General features: G+C 34.9%; 1 protein-coding gene across 7 annotated transcripts in view; it reads right to left on the bottom strand.

Moving 5' to 3' along the window:
* Positions 1-17563, bottom strand: part of BCAS3 (BCAS3 microtubule associated cell migration factor) — a 372504-nt gene that overhangs the window by 190163 nt on the left and 164778 nt on the right. For all 7 annotated transcript variants that reach the window (XR_014895586.1, XM_085302933.1, XM_085302935.1 and 4 more), the window contains 3 exons: positions 9330-9430; positions 7054-7250; positions 5567-5664 (listed from right to left, as the gene is read on the bottom strand). Coding sequence is in view for 6 of the 7 variants with exons in the window: in XM_085302933.1 (XP_085159059.1) it covers positions 5567-5664; positions 7054-7250; positions 9330-9430 (396 nt within the window). In the remaining variant the exon portion in view is untranslated. The remainder of the gene's footprint in view (positions 1-5566; positions 5665-7053; positions 7251-9329; positions 9431-17563) is intronic.

Below are 17563 nucleotides of genomic sequence, written 5' to 3'. Positions count from 1 at the left end.
ACTCAAGCAGGGCAGCTTAAGTAGCTGTGACGCCAGGACTCCTCGGGTCCTACCAATGCCAGTAACAGGAAACCACCGACCACTCCAGCCCGTCAGTTATTGCCTGTGGCAATAAGGACAGGCTGGGAATTCATAATGTTGGTGACTTCATCTGCCAGCTGCATTCACACATCTTTACTACCTGAATAACTGATCTCTGCTACTCCAAGGCAGCACTTTCTGGTGTACAGCATTCGGGAATAAATATTTGATTGCACATACAACAGAAAAGAGCTCAGATGTTTTAAGGTGTGACAGCAGAAGTGTTTATTAAACTCTGAGTGAGAGCAYTGCCGGACACTAAAAATTTGTCCCCTGCTCCCTATCTCACAGGTGTCATGACGAACAATAAGAGCCTTTTGCAGGCAGAGGGAGGGGAAGGGAAGGAGAAACTAGCAACCCCCACCCCGCGAAACCCAGAACCCAGGCCAACTCTTCTGTTCATTAAACTCTCCGCAGGCATCAAGCTATCTGTCCATGGCTACTCAGCTGCACACAAAAGAAAGAGAAGTACTAAATCACAAGCCAACTTTAAGTGGGCATTGATTGAAGTAATCAGATGAGAGCTTAGTACTGTCAGTACACAGAATTTCATACAACAGTAATAAACAACCCTCATTAAAAAGTGATGTATACTTCCTAAGCACAGCATCACTGCTGCACGGCACACCCAGATTTTAGAAAAGAACACAAAGGTTCCCCCTGCACCACACACAGTCAAGCAAAGAAAAAATGTTTATTATCAGTATCTTTGTCTTCTACCGTTTAATTCTATTCATTCTTTTTGTTCTTTAAAAGCTTTTTCACTTCAATTAAATTGTATGCTTTTCTCCAAGAAAGAAACACTCCTTCTGAGGAAGAAAGAAAAAAGTTGATGCAGATAAGAGATCAGACAGTTTTTCCTTTGTCAACATTTTCTTACTCAGCTGACAATGCAAAAAACTCATTACATGATTGATGGACAGGTGTCAAAACCAAACATCTTTGTACAAGGAGGGGAAAGCGAGGTTCTACACACACACATATGCACATGCACTTTTAATTGAGCAGGATGGCATTAACTGGTGTCACCGAGTACACCTGAGTACCTGAACCCTTCCACACACTTGTTACAGTTTAAAGGAAATTCTTGCTTTAAAGAATCAATGCAGGTGTGCTATCAAATTYAGGGCAATCAGGAATTGCTGTAAAACCACTTCTCTAGCAGTTTTCTGTTTCTGAAAGTTCAGATTTGTTGTTCAACACACATTCTAGCCTTCCTGTAGCTCTATTTTCTGCATTATTTAGCATTAGCAGAATTCTAATACTTCTGATTTTTCAGGTATGTATGTAGTAAGGTATGCGTTATTCATTTACAGGTTACAGAGTACCATTTATCTTCAGAAAGCTGCCAAGTTTATCATTTGAAATATTAAATTACAAGTCYAGCCCCCTCCTTTTTTTTTTCCTAGATTAGTCTCCATAATTCTGTAAATAGCCTCAGCTAGCCAAAAATGACACAGAACGCTAGCTGCACCTAAGAAAGGAATAGCATTCAATGCTTGAAAATAATGTGGAGCTTTCAAGCCATGCTTATAGAGCTTCTGAAACAAAGCCAGGTCATTCTGTAATAAATACATATATTTTTGTTCTTTACAGATTTCTGTCTCAGAGTTGGCTGGTTTGGCTGTGTAAAGTGTATGACCTTCAGCTAAAGCATCTCCTGTATAATACTCATCAAAAGAAATACTAYTAAAAGCTTCCTACCTTTATAAAGCTTTAGAACTCAGTGTTGTCCCTTTAACATTTCTAACTGTCAATCTGGAATAGCATCTGGAATTACAGTGCATTTAATCCTTGAGGGTATATTCTCTCTATGATGCATATGACAAACGTGTGCATTGTGGAGCAAATATCCAGTAGCTCTAGGTGATTAACATTTTTGAAAATTTTTCCTAAAGATTCAATTAAAAACACAGATAAGAGTATTTTCTATTCTTAAGAGCTTTTGAAATGAAGACTTTAAAAAAAATCAAGTTGAGACAATCATATTGAAATAGATTTTTTTTTCATATTTATCCAAGTAATCTTTTCCAGAAAAGGAAAGGATTTAAGCAGAACATAAGCAAACAACTTCTTTATGCAAGTTATCTTGAATTTCAATGCTAAAAAAAAAAATCAGTAATTAGAATTCTATCTACTTACATTTATTTCATTTAAAAATAGACTTTGATTTTTTTTTTATTTTTTTATTTTTTTTTAGTTTAACTTCCTAAATCTCACGGAGTCATACGACCAGAAGGGCTTTTGGAATCACCGAATTCAATTTCCTGCACCAATAGGAAACTACAGCTCCATTTCATAAACTTGTTAAAATACATCTGCAAGGCATGGCAAATGTTGAGGACTGCCACAGAAAGAGGCTATTAAAAGATCTAGATAGATTTTGAACTTTCAATATAAGAAAAAATTCAGTCTTCTCAGCGTTCAAGTCCCACTGCTCTTAAACTCAATTGAATTCACTGCACAGTATCTTTCATTTATCAAAATCTGCCATTCGAATAGTTACATTTTGTCTCAGACATACTTTTTATTATACATTCACACTGGAACAACTCATGATCACTCAGCCATACATTATATTCTGCTATAGCGTCTTTAAAATATCCACTATAAACAAAAAACAAGTTTAAAATAGTATAATCTATTTTAGGGGGATGTGTTATCCATTACATGCAAGTATACGTATGTTATATCAGTATTTGTATCATTTGCTCTCTAGTCTGTTACTGAGAAATAAGCCTCCAATAATCATGTTACTTCTGGTAGCATTTACATCTATCAGTTTTACAGATATTGCCATCCATCTTGAAAATGTCACTGCAGATTTTCATGATTTATAGTATTATTAAAGGTTTACACTATTTAAATTAAGATTTTTACAAACGATCTTGTGAGACATTATCATCATGAGTATATGAGTTTTACAGACAGATGCAATTTTCAAATCATGATAAAAAAGTACATGAATGTCTTCTTAAACTCAGAGTTGTCACCAACAGAGAAGAGGGAAGGAAGCTATAAAGTATGCTGCAAGAATAATTATAGATGATAAACACATACTTGAAATCTTTTGATGGGAAAAACAAGCGATAGAGTTAGATAAGAAGAGGCGCCACACTGGTTGTATCTCTAAGCAACAGGCAATCAAACAGCCAGATAAGCATCTTCATAAAGTGCAACAGATTCAAATGCATGGGTCGTAACTGAAGAATCACTTCCTGGTTCAGCTTAGGTAGTAAAAATTTATGACCTACTTATATATATATATATATATATATTTATATAAAAAAAAACCTCAAACCCCCAAACATACTTTCCAATAAATTTGTTTTTCATAAAGAATGTAAGCCATTTAGGTTATGCCTTGATAATAGCAGGAAATGAGAATATTTACAGTAGTGGGCTGTAATACAGAAAACATAACATCACACATGAATAGTATTTAGAATAGAACYCTTACATTCAGAGCTGAGCTTAATGCAACTTTCTGTACAACTAATAAATATTTTAAAAACACCTCAGTGGTGAAAAGGAAAGAAAGCAAGCATAAAATACTCTTCCTTCGCTGAACTCTGTTAGAAGAATAGCATGAGATCTCAAGAAACAGTACCTACTACTTCTTGCATCTCCTTTACATCAGAGTTCACATCCCTATACCATCACACATAATCTGGCACATCTATCTCTAATATGGAGCAATACTTTCTGCATGGGAAAGGACTGGGAACCAGGCAATCCAAAAACTGTAAATAGATGTTAAAGTCCCTGAATCAAAAATCAATTCAAATCCAAATTGTCTGGCAGCGAAGTTAAATAAAATATTGCTATCAGCATGTCTTTGACAAAATCCATATATTGTTTATAAGAAACTTATGAGGTGTTATAACAAAACTGAGTCACTGCTGTACAGTAAATATATTTTTAGTGTCATAACAATGTATACAATTGACTTTGGCAATTTTAATATGGACACACATGTTAAAAGCATTACCAGTAGAGCTTCATCACATTCATATGAGCCATTTTACAATAAGAGCCCATCTACACTACAGGAAAGCTTGTTTAGCGTAGAAGAGGTATAGCCCTACATGGTTCATTGTTTCTAGTACAGACGAAACAATGCATTTATAGAATGTTTTGTGGTTATATTTCAGAATTAGAATGTATCCGTGTTATAGGTTATACTGCGCTGCTCCATTCATACACAAGAGGAAAAAATAAGAAAAGAATACCTGGTAACACAGATGTGTCTATCTGTATCAGCATAGCCACACTGGTAGAGAACAACTATGCCACTGATCACTGAACTTCAAGTTTCAGACACGCAGACAGAAGCTCTCCTCTGATTCAAGCTTGTAACTTTTTAGGAATAATGGTCATAAATTAACTAATCCAAAAAAATCGTAACTGATGCATTTGTGTTTTCTTATGTACCAAAAAATTATTTTCAAAATTACACACACACGTACACATATATATACACTGATATTTATCTCCATCCTGTAATACCCTGTAAAAAAAAGAGATTAATCTGGAAAACAATGCAGTATCTTGGACTCCAGTGTATATCCACAGAAAATAGAGTCTGGAACAGGAGCTTTTATTTCAACTCTTATTTAAAACAACCCTCAGAAATCAGTTTCTGTATGTGTTACAGTTTCCTTTCACAGTTTAACCTCAATCCAATCAGCAGCCTCCAGGGATTTTCAAATCGCTAAAGATTAAAATCCTCTCCGACTTGACTGTTTGACTAATGCTGTGTGTTTAATATTCTACTTGTGAGAGCTTTGATTTGACAAAATCCTGCTGGGTGGAACCTTCGATGYTATACAGCTGTACTAGAACATAAAGCACTGCTGCCTGCGTTTCTTCACGCAGACTATACCCCAGCACTTAAAAGAAGAAAACTCTATAGAACATATATTGCTATATTGTTGATATTAACATAACCACTGTTGTATTAAATTTACATATTTTTTAGAAAAGAGTAGTGAAAATGTACCAGTTATAAAAATATTAAACTACTCTGTTGTCTTGAATGTTCACAGAAACCAATACTACATTTATGATTACATTTCAATGAAAGGTATTTTATAAATGAGATGGAACTGTGATATACTATGATTTAGGCAATCGTTAATAAAAGCATTTCAGCATTAGCATTTGCACATGTTCTGCTTTTTACTTTAGGCATTTCTAGCATTCTGAAGCTCATGTTAAACTGAATGCAAATATTGCATTTATATCCTATGACATATCCTATATCTGACTTTAGAATTGAGTGGTAAAAGGAAAAAAGTCATCATGGTAGCCTTCAGTATGTGTTTATGCAAGATGGCATTTACCCTATAGTGCAACTGAAAATCTTATATCCTTTTAATTATATGTCATTGGTTAATAAACATGTTATCAAAAAAAAAAAAAAAAAGTAAGGTTGATGAATGCCACGAGTATCAAAGAAAACATAAAATCAACATATTTCTACCTGAGGTAGCATCAATCACTGTTGAAACTCCTCTGCGATCAGAAATGGGACGTGATGATCCTGGCATGCTAACAGGTTCAGAGCGAACCGGCTGAATCCTGAAAGGTAAGTCACAGTTGCCACATGCATCAAAATCATTGCTTATGAGGGCTTTTATTAAATCACAAACCTAACTGAGCCAACCAATTAAGCCATTATTTATTTATAAAACAACCAACTGTTGAAAACTTTTATYTTCCTTTGCTTTATGGAAACGAGATAATGCTGCCATAGACAGATCAAAACTATACAAAAAGTGAGCATCCCCAAATTATGTCTCAGATGAGGGCTCTTAGAAAGCTCAAAGGAAAAAGGAAAAAAATCCACTCTACTAATTTGTTTAAAATACCTCTTTTGTCCTCCTAACAGCAACACTGAACAGCTGCTTTAGAAGAAAAGACATGATTTTAACTTTCTGTACCTTTTTCTATATATATATTTAATATATTTTTCAAATTCCTGTTCTCTTTCTGTATACATGTATACAATACAAAAACTTTAACTCATTAACATATTTCACACCACTTTAGAAGATGCTGTGCATTTATATCTTTACTTCTGGATGCAATTTTATGCAAGGAGAAATCACACATTTCAAAAACATAMATTTTTCAGCCCAAAGACAATCTGCCAATTTTATGGGTTTGGTCATATTATGCATTTCTGTTGTTTACTCATAAGTGTTTGAAATAGAGTCCTGAACCAAYGGAGTCAATATTAAAGAACTCAAGACTTCAAATCACCTGCAGAGTCAGAAGCATGGAAATCTGTTACAACTTCTGAGCTACTGGAAAGGACACAATAACATATGCTGAATAAAGCAGTTCTACAAAATCACTAGCTGTCAATCAGTATCAATCCATGTGTATTTTCTTCCACTCCCTCAGCCTCCATTTCCGGATCAGCCAAAGACTAATGAATTAAATATGTGGACAAACAAAAACAGAAAACAAAAACAAAAAAAMCCCACAGACTACAACAAGGAAGGAACCAAAGGAAAGAAATAAGAGAAGGAAGCAAAAAGGAGGGGAAAACCATTCCGTAAGTTCACTTATTGTTCCAACACACTGGCTGCTTTACAGTCAGCATATTAATCTAAGGCCTAAAGCTTATACTCATGTCCAAGCAGACAAATCTGTTAAGCAATGCAGAAACTGTGAAAGCCAAGGAGACACTGAACTTTTTATAAACCGAATGCAACAGAACAAGGCAACCGAACTTTGTACTACCTTCCATCGTCATTTAGGCAAGAAGCAGTAACAGAAAGGAATCAAAGCTATTTGGCCTGGATGAATTTTTATTGTTCTCATGTCATATGCTCTTCTCTTTCATCTGGACAATCTCACTGAAAACTATTACACATTCTACACAGATGGGTTCATTTAAGCATAAAGCAAGTTATTCACACAAGAAATGTGAAACAGCTTGGAAATTAATTGTATTTTTACCTGAGACTGTTTAGATCAAGATCATCTGTATCGAAGTCCAGAAGAGGCTGCGGGGTGTCACTTGGACCATGTGACTGCAGCACTGAAGAACTTGATGAAATGACGGTTGTTTGGCCAGATGGATGAATTGTTTTGAACTGGAACTGTGGGCCCATCCATAGGCGTCTATGAGGCCCAGTGTGAGTCACTATTTCAACCTGTGAGAATATTGTGAAATGCTTAACACAAAATTGCAGCTTAGTAATTGAGTGGTTCCTTCAAGATACTGAACTTCCCAAAATCCTATTACTATTAAGCAAAAAGAGGTTTTTATGCCATCAGTTCAGCTGAACACTGAACAAGGGAACATTCAAAATGTCTTTGCTAGGGAGGGTCTACTCCAGTCAAAGCCAAGAGCTTTTTGCAGAGCCTTGAGAATCCTTAAATCACCAGTTTTAGGACACTACACTCCAGCTCTTAAATTGTTCTGAAGACTGTAATTCTATGAAGGTTATCATTTCACTTGATTCTGTTCATTAGTTTCCTTTGCCATTATGAAATACATGCTACAACTCAAAAGCTAACAAGCTAGCATTGCAGCTGCAAGAAATGGTGGAACAGATTTCTATTTGAACCTGCATGGATTAGACAAAGCAACTGAGAGTCCACCTCCACCAAATATGCTTGTCAATAACTTTAATCCTGACCAGGCTAAGGAATGTACTTTTCAAAAGCAAGCTGTTACAGTTTTGTTACTGTGGCTTTCTAAGATTTCACACATTAAACAGCACTGCTTCACATGTATGTACTGTGAACTGTATTTCAAATCAAAGCTCATAATCATTACTGGCATATGTGAGGATACTGCTGGCAGAAACCATCTTGCTGAAAAGCAACCTAATTTGTAACAGAGAGCAATGGGGAGTACAATATAAGACACTGAATAGCTCAGGTCATATTCACTATACGTGTATACATTATAAACATATATATGTAACATGTAGTTTAGAACAGCAGCTAAATCATATATGTGTATACATATATACGATTTAGCTGCTACTCTAAATGATATATACATAAAAATACAAATATAGGTATTATTTAACTGAAATCCTGATAATTAAAACAGAGGCAAAGGTGTTTGCTTGCAGTGTAAACAACACATGTGAGATTTTAATCTGAAACTGCCAATATGAAATGAAAACATTAAGCTTTGGTGAACTTACAGTTTTAGGATGACAAAATGGAGTATAGTAAATTCCTGTCAATTTCTGCTAAAACAATAATCAGCTTCACAACAAGAATGCAACTTAGTAAGGAATTTCTTGAAAATAACTTCCTTTAATTTACGACATAGATGTGTATCCTAGGTTTTTTTATTCTTACATTTCTGTATTACTAGTGATTCACAATTCTTTAAGAAGAAATTTTTAACACTGGATATTGTTCWAAGATAGTTTTCTGCTAAGCTAAGATGACAAATACACAGCCTATTTAGCACTATTTCCATCTTTACATTTATCTTCGCGTAACTCAGATTGACTGTAGACATTTCTGAGTCAAGTAGCTTTTATGTAGCAGTGTAAATTAGGCCACAGATAAAGTAATCTGTATATTTTAAGCTTGAAACCATCAGTGTCACAGAGCCGAGAGGTAAACAGATGCCTCTGCAATTTTACTGAGGCTACGGCCAGATGTTCCTATTCACTCTCCTGTTGTGTGCAGGACAAACATATTGTATCTACTTCACACTGACAGCACACATTACCCACTGTTCTAATTGAAAAGTTGAAGTGAAGGGCAGTGTTTTTTCACTGCATGCTGTTACTGTTGATAACAACACTTTAATTTTGAAAAACATACTTGCTCTTTAGGCTTAATCTAAACTGGCTTGCTTAGAGAATGCGAACATCTTCATGTTCAAGAGAGATATCATCACCCTCTTCACTTAGCAAAAATTAAACATTCCTGAAGCATTCTCTGAATTGTCTATGTTCTGAGTAATGTCACTTAGTTTTTTCATACATATATATTTACTTCTGCAGTGAAAGACAGATGTGATGAAATTCTAGTAATYTGAAGTTCCTTTGACTTTTTATATCTAACTAAAACTAGTAATATACCAACCCCCACAGTGTAGGTTTACCTTATTCTTTTTTTCTGAGGTTGGCCACTATACTGGAAAGTCACTGGAAGAGCAAAATGAGCTGTTCTATTTTGAATAAAATTTTGAATTTTTCTTCTAATGTATATTATTATTATTTCACTCCTGAAATGGAACTGCCCAAAAAACAAACCTGGGAAAGCCACTCTTCATCCTCTTGACCGCTGTGGTCAGATGCTAAACTGTCATACGATTCATGTCGAGTGATAGGTCCAGGACTCCCTGGTGGGACCACTGTGAAGGACGGGGGAAAGGGCAGAGGCAGGGGAGACAAAATTGTTAAAAAAAAAAAAAAAAAAAAAAAAAAAAAAAAAAAAAAAAAGAAAAGTTAAATGCTTTTAAAGCTTTTTCAGTAAGTTACTAGTACAGTACAATACGTATTTTCATAAATTATGACAATATGCTTACTGACAATGCGCAGTATCGCAGTAATAACTTACTTTGATGAGACAGAGGAGTTTTATGCTATGGTGTTAGGACAATCTCAACACCATAATCACTCTTTTTACAGTCACGTAATCTAAAAATCTATCAATCTTTTTAAAACTGACTTTTTAGAAATATATTATTATGGGGTTAACCTTTGTGTGTTAAGTTTCCATCCTCTACAAATTTTTACAGCCATGTTATAAATCTCTAATAATAAGATTTTATAATGGCAAAGCAGACACAATTTTAATCATAAATACAGAACGGCGCCTTTATAATATAAACAGCACAGTTCTTTCATAAATTCATATAATACATGAAATAAAGGGATTTTCATTCTATTTTTTTCAAGAGGGTATCTGAACACAACCTCAACTGTGGAGCCATTTCCAACAGCTCTATGTTGCAGCACGGCCTCATTCTGAAAACTGCAATTCAAGACCCAACCTATCAAAAAGTTATTTAAAGTACAATATAGATTAGGATATTRTTCTTTCAAACTGTCATGTTTTTCCCATGAGATGCTATGCATCTGTCCTGCTCATTGAAATCAATACAATTTGTGCTTGCACGTGTGTGTACATACACACCTAAGCAACTAAAGTCACTGTGTGTTTATCAGTTTTCAAGGTAGCATGGAAACCATATTCATCTACATCATTACAGAAGTGACAGATCTTATTCTACGACTTATGGATGGTTCTGCCTAGCCCATATCAAACTTGTATTAAGAAAATATACATACTATCCTGGATTACAAACAGCTGATAATTCACTGTAAATATTTAAATGTGAAACCATAACACCTATATTTCTTCCTTGTCAGTTAAGTTTATATTTGAAAATGATGAAACAAAAACATTATTTTGACACATTCTGCTGTCGCCCTAACCTTCCCTGTATCTTTTAACACCCCTATAATACATTCTATTAATGCCTGTTTTGGAGAGCACAGCTGATCAACTGTTGGCTTTCCTGTTACTGAACTCAGCTAACAAACTGTTCAYGACTCTAGCAGATGTTTTTGCTTTCAAACCAACAGGAACTTTATGGATTGATTTTTTTTTCCTCCATCCCAGGGGCAACTACTAGCACTGTCAAGATTATGGATGTTGCTGTTCAGTGACCAGCAGCAAAAACACCAGGTCCAGGCAACAGCATCCACACTGCTTTGTCATCATATTTCTCCACTGTAAAATACTCTTCTGGAAAGGCGAACGACACATTTTATTGGAGATTCAAGACGGCTTTACACTGAAGAAGAAACAAGTGGTTGCATTTAAGAACATTTTTCACAGAACCATAGAACAGTAAGGTTGGAAGGGACCTCAGGAGATCATCCAGTCCAACCCTCAGATTAGTCCATACGGAGACTGAACCCATGACCTTGGCATCCGCAGCACCATGCTCTAACCAACTGAGCTGTGCTGCCTTTTCCTGAGGAGCCAGAGCTTTGCATGAGAACTGCAATAATACACATTTCACTGTAGCTTCAAAATACACCAGTAACTTTTTCTACCAAAAAGTGACATGTTGAAATCCATGAAAAAGTTCTTAGAGTTCACCAGCAGGGCAACAGTGATAAAGCCTTAGCTGAGGTCAAATCTCAGCATTTTATTTTACTATTTAATAAAATAGCGTTATATACCATACCTATCACAAAAACAGGCACTTAAAAGTGTCTGGTTTTGATAGCAGGATCCCATAATGATGGTCTCAATCTTACCACAGGCAAAGTATTGTTCAACTCCCACCAGCCTTAGTGGAAGTAGGCAACACTGAGATACAACCTTTTRACATAAGTGGCCATCGCTGGAGATTCACCACTGCTGCAGTGCTTATTACTGATACACATATGGCCATTTTTTGCACGCTAAAATAGCCTTGAACTTATAGGAACAAACACATTATAAAAATGTAAAACTGATTGTTTCGGTATTTGTCTCATCCACTTCYGGCACTATCAACTATTCAGTTCCAAGACAGACTAATTTAAACTCAGAGGGACATTTCCAATCATCTGAGCTCACAAGCAATCTTTTACCTTCTATCTTAATTCTCTGAAAATCCAAATTCACAAAGGAAAGYATGACAGACTTCCATAGTGTAGCTATTATTATGCTACACTATATTATACTATAACACAGTTTTTGAGTTCTTGAAGAATGACACTATAAYGTAGCACAGTCAAAAATAATTAAAATAATCAAATTCTTCAAAAGCTTTGTATTTAGTACCATTTTTTCTTGCACTCATCTCACTTCTCTTTCACTGGAAAAAACAGCAAGTGGTACATACAGACAACGAATATGTCCTTACTGCACAACAAGATATTTTACTGGCAATTGCAGGTGATTTGTGCTTTCCTGAGACAGTAAGTCCAGTGCTTTGTGTTTGAGCTATGCCAATTTTTAATTTCTTGCTATTTTAACTCCAAAATCTGGAACAACCATATATCAAATATCAGAACACTAACGAGTTTTTTTATGCTATGAATACATAAACATGCTGAAATTTGTACAATTACCTGCAGAGTGAAAAAGTGCAATGAAAGTAAGAGTTTTAGTAAAAATCTCAAGTGAGAACTACAATGCGCAACTTACATTCGTGCAATATAGCAAAACATGAGTTTCTAAAGCCCACTTACAAATGCAAAAAAAACCATAAGCAAGCTTCCATGGTTTCAAGATGACTTTTTAAAAACTGGAGTGCTACCTGAAGGATAAATCAGGGCTTTGCCACAAGTATTTGCTACGGGGTAGAAATATCTTTGAGCTGCTGAAATGTAGTAGTAGGGCCTTTCATYCGACTTCCTTCATGGGAAAAGTAACCTGCATCAGTCCTAAATGTGGAATATATTCCTGCTTTCTAATCAAACTAGATCTACCAAACCATTCCATGTTTAACTTAGGAAAAGCAGAATCCCAGTGAAAACTGTTGTTCTTCACATTGCTTCATGACCTGAACATGGTCAGCTCAATATCAATGCTCAGAATGAAAGGTGCAGGTGCTTACCTACAGTAAATTTAAGAATTCCCTCTTCCTTATCTGCAGTTACAGGACTGGGCTTACTACTATATTAAAGAAATATTATTAAAGGCAAGGATCTAAAACCTACACATATATATATATGTATATATGCATATGTATGTATATGTATGCATGTATATATGTATGTATGTGTGTGTATACACACACACACACACACACACACACACACACACACTAATTTTGTCATTTGCACGATAATTCCTAATGCTAAGGAAAATCGCACAGAAGTGATTGTGGAGATGGAAGTTTCATAGACAAAACAAAGGCTGAAAAACAGCTAAGCTGGTATTCCTCTGAAACTCCAGATCTTATTTCGTAGTTTAATTGTTAAAGTAAGAAAAAAACTTTTTGTTGAAACTGCCATGATATTTAGTGCACAAATAAAGCAAATGATGTATATTAAACTCMGAAAAAAATTGCATAGGCATTCTTGATGTATGGGCAAAACCTAGACAAATAAACAAGCTTGGCAAATATTGGAATTAACAAATAGTCCTTTTGTGCATAGATGGGCCAATTATACAATAAATACATGACTTAAGACAAATTCTTATTCATTCAATTATAAATTGTCATCTTTCAACAGTATAGAGGTGTTGGAACAAAGAAAGGCTACAGCTCAATTGTTGTACGAGCACTTCTGGTTTTAATTTGTAAACAATAAATCATTAGTTTTACTTAGTTTTCTGTACTTTTTGAACCAAAAGGTTTTAATTTTCTCATTTACATAAACAAGATYTACAGAATTCAATTTAATTGAGTTATATATGAAATTCCCAATGTGCTGTTCTCTAAGGGATATGTTTGACCAAATTAAGGGCTAACAAAGGCATTTGGAGACTCTAAAGGCTATTTGTTCTGTGCAGCCTGCTGCATACACACATGCATGCACATTCAGAAAAACTTCCTTTACTTCACAAAATATAAATATATAAATTCACAAAATTTATAATTTGAAGTAAGATTCTAAAATCTAGTAGAAACAAAAACAATGTAGTCTCAACTAACTCATCTAGTCCAAAGTCTCTCCTTGGTTTATGCGCAGTCTCCAGTGATGTCCATGGGAAACAGGTATGCAAACTAAAAAAACAACATATGCCTTGGTTTCATACAAATCACACACTAACAGCTGATTTTGATGCTGTCTGCGGTTTTTTAAGTTATATTTAAAATGATCATAGGTAGTATAGAGACCTGAGGTAATCACATGCTTGTCAGCATGCTTTAGGAATACTTCCTTTAAAATTAAAGTACATATTTTGAATGATTTACTTCATGCTACTTTTGGAACAACTGATGCATTAGTTACATCATGTTATGCTTGATAAGCGGAATATGACAGTTCTTGGTTTAGGTCTGTATACAGCCACTTTCTGTTAAATTCAACAGGTTCAGCTTTTTTTCCTCCCTGTCTTAAAGAGGTGATCTCACTTCCCTCCGAGGCTGGTTTCAGTATCACAGTCAGGTGACTTGCTACAAAGAAAGTCTGTCATGTAGTTGGAACTCCAGCAAGTGCTTATCAAGTTTTACAGCGTGCATGTTCCTAAAACCTCTCTTACAGCACATAGCTATGATTGTTGGCTCTAATTCTGCTGCAGCTTGACAATAAAGTGGAGACCAGATTTTCCTTTCAGACAGAATTCTTACAGCCACATTTAAAACAAACTGTTTGTATTCTGGTGATGTGCTCTATGCATTTTCAGTTGTAGCCATATGATACTGAACAAAGTTCTGTGTTTAATGCTTTCTTTCAGCTTGTAAACTTCTGCAGGGGCATTCCATGCAAATTAAAATATCCTCTTTCACTCAGAATTTTTCTCCAGTCAATTTTTTTTCTTGTGTTATGACTATTTCTGAGATTCTTACATGCATGAACATCCTAAAATTATGCTAAAAAAMCCCCTGTAAACCAAGAGTTTAGCTGGCCTAACAGTTATTTCACAACACCAATTGACTTAAAGATTTATCCATTCGTTATTTGTAAACTGACCATAATTTATTACGCGCTTTACAGACAAAGAAATCCATTCTCTGTATCCACCTTTAATCTTAAAGGAATCGTTAGGACTGTACGCAGGATATGAATTCTCCTCAGATTTTCCCAAGGTTTGATGACTGCTTTACTTGCTCTTTATACTTCACAGTAGTCTGACAGCCTCCAGCCTGGCATTTTCTTCCCTAAAAAGTGCTGATTACGTATTCAGGCTTCACTAATCCTCTTGGTTCCATTATAGGACAGGTAAATGTTCACTGTGCCTGACTCCAGCTTCCTTTTCTAAAGCTCCATAGAAAAATACTCAAGTTGATGAACATTTAAAGCCAGGCTGGTTGGAATCTATGGCATTACTTAAAATACGGAGTATCTTAAGGCTACGTAACACTTTACAAACTCAAGCTGAGCAGACTATCAGCTCTGTATCAAAGGACAACATATATATTATTCTTTCCTGAGTTAAAGAATAATTTTAAATGCAAGAATCTATGGTGAAATCCATCTGATGGCCATCTTTAAAGAATTATGGAAGAGGTAACTATTTCTATAATTCACTGACTTCAAAAGTATGTTTGACATTATTGTCGGGAAAATTATGTTAACCATGGATTACTGTTACAATCAAAGTATGTAGTGAGAAGTCAAGAGGCTTAGTAGTAAATTTTCAAAGCGGTGCGTGGGGATTTACCCGTTTGACTCCCATTAACGTCAATAGGAGTCGCGCGGCTAAATCCCTGTACACTGCTTTGAAAACTGACCCCTTAGTGTTGATGGACCTCTCTCTAAGAAGTTCCAGATGACCATGTAAGAATAGTAAAGAACTGTTTCAGCATGTGCCCTTGTTCATTATTGTTGTTTGTACACATCTGAAAGTATTTTAATTCCTATACTCAGTACTGTTTCCAGCATTTAGTATATAAAATATGGATTAAGATGGGCAAGCACTGAGTAATCTGATGATCTGTACATGTCCAAGTATAGGTAAGCTTCAAAAACTTAAAATACATTTGCAACATCCAATGAACCTTACATTAATAATTATTATCTGCCCTGTCTCCATTATTAAATAAGTAACAGTTATGGGTAAAGAATACATTCTACATTCGTTCCTTAATTTACTACATTGCTTATATGCAGTGATGTAGCTCTTCAGTGAAATGATACCTGTCCTGTTTCTATTTACCCCAATCAGTCCAATACTCAGAAATTAAATTTGCTTCCCTTTACCACTTAATCCTGTTTCCTGTAGGGAACAGGAAGGGCAGGTTACAGTTTTAGGGAAACTTAGTTTTCTCTTTAAAAAGATCGTAAACTGCAACTTCCATTAAAAACATCTTTTTTGCAATGGGAAAGTGATCCAGATTAGCTTGCAAACTATTATGCCATGAAAAGTAAGAAGYAGGCATGAAATTTCCGTTTTCATTGTTTGCAACTAATGCGAGCAAAACCCCAACAGTCAATAAAATAGATATAATACACTTGTTCAGTAATYTGCAGTTGATGACACTTTGAAAATAATAAAAAAAATATATATATAATCTTCTTTTAGAAAATCACTGAAACAGTGGGAGATAAGGGAAGCTACGCTTGTTTTAACTTAAAACATTGAACAGAATAATTGGTGAAAATACTACAACAAATCTGTATATTAGCAAATACTCACAATAGATGATATTCCTACACATTTGACAAGAAAGGAAAAGGCAAAGCATACCTACAAGGTATTAGAAAGAACATTTCTTGGTTCATTAAGATGCCAAATAAATACAAGCAGTTCCGGAATGGTGAAGAATCCAACAGAGGAACCAAGCAGAGAACACTGAAAATGGAAACTGCTGTCTAAAAAAYGGTGAGAAAAACCAAAACTTCACACCTCCACCCCAAACTTTCTGCTTTGATGATGACTTCTACAGGTCAGGTTTGTTAGCACTGGGAAAATTGGTAAGATTTTCGCTTCCAGGCTTGCCTCTAAAACACTTATAAAATCATTGATTAGGAAATGCAGACAGGGAGATACATATCATGCTTGTAGTGCATATATTCTTATTGACTGTAAAAAATAAATGGTATGGTAGACATAAATGCTAGAAAGAAGCCAAAAACACTAACAAAGTACTATGAAAGTGGGCAAAAGCTCCTTTTTAATCCCTATCTGCTCGAGAAAACACTGGAGTATCACAACCATTAAATTCTAAAAAAAATCTCTGAAGGCAAGCCATGTTGGAATTAGAGAAATGTGTGTTTGGGATCTGTTTCATTCCAAAATGTTAAAACTATAAAGACAAAATAATTTTTTTAAGATTCTTTGCAGTTTTAAATATATTGTAAAAAAAAAATCCAATTATGAATCTTTAAATTACCAAAATTGTGCTAAAAGATTTTACCTACATTTCTTACAGTTATGATATTTTGTTTATGTAGTATTCAGAGAGAATACCTAAGTTAAGATGAACACTTAATTAATTCTCAGAATTAAGAATTCTTAAGAAATTGATTTCTGARAATTCTCAGAAATTCTGAAATGAGGTTTTCCATATCAAGAAAATCCTGTCCAAAATTTCAGAGAAATTATAAACTGTTTTACAAGGATATAGATTTTTAAATTACTTCTGAACAAAACCTTYGAAACTACTGATGCACAGATCCAGGAAGTTCTTTTTTAAAGTATATTGTATTCTTTTATTATATGGCAATAAAGTAGAATTCTGTGAAAAGAACAGACTAGCTGAAGACCATTTCAAGCATAAAGAATAATAATGGCAAACYGAGAAGCTAGCAAATGCAAGCAATTATTTTCCTATCAGGATAAAAAGGTTAAACATATGTACTTAAGTATAYGAAATCTCCGTACAGCTGCGTACAGGTTGTACCCAAAACAACAGAATAACAGCGTA

Source organism: Rhea americana, unplaced genomic scaffold (genome assembly GCF_003343005.1).
Source record: "Rhea americana isolate MKP2758 unplaced genomic scaffold, rheAme1 scaffold_194, whole genome shotgun sequence".
Lineage (NCBI taxonomy): Eukaryota > Metazoa > Chordata > Aves > Rheiformes > Rheidae > Rhea > Rhea americana.
Note: the sequence above shows the minus strand (reverse complement) of the source record. Positions and strands in the feature narration are given on the sequence as shown.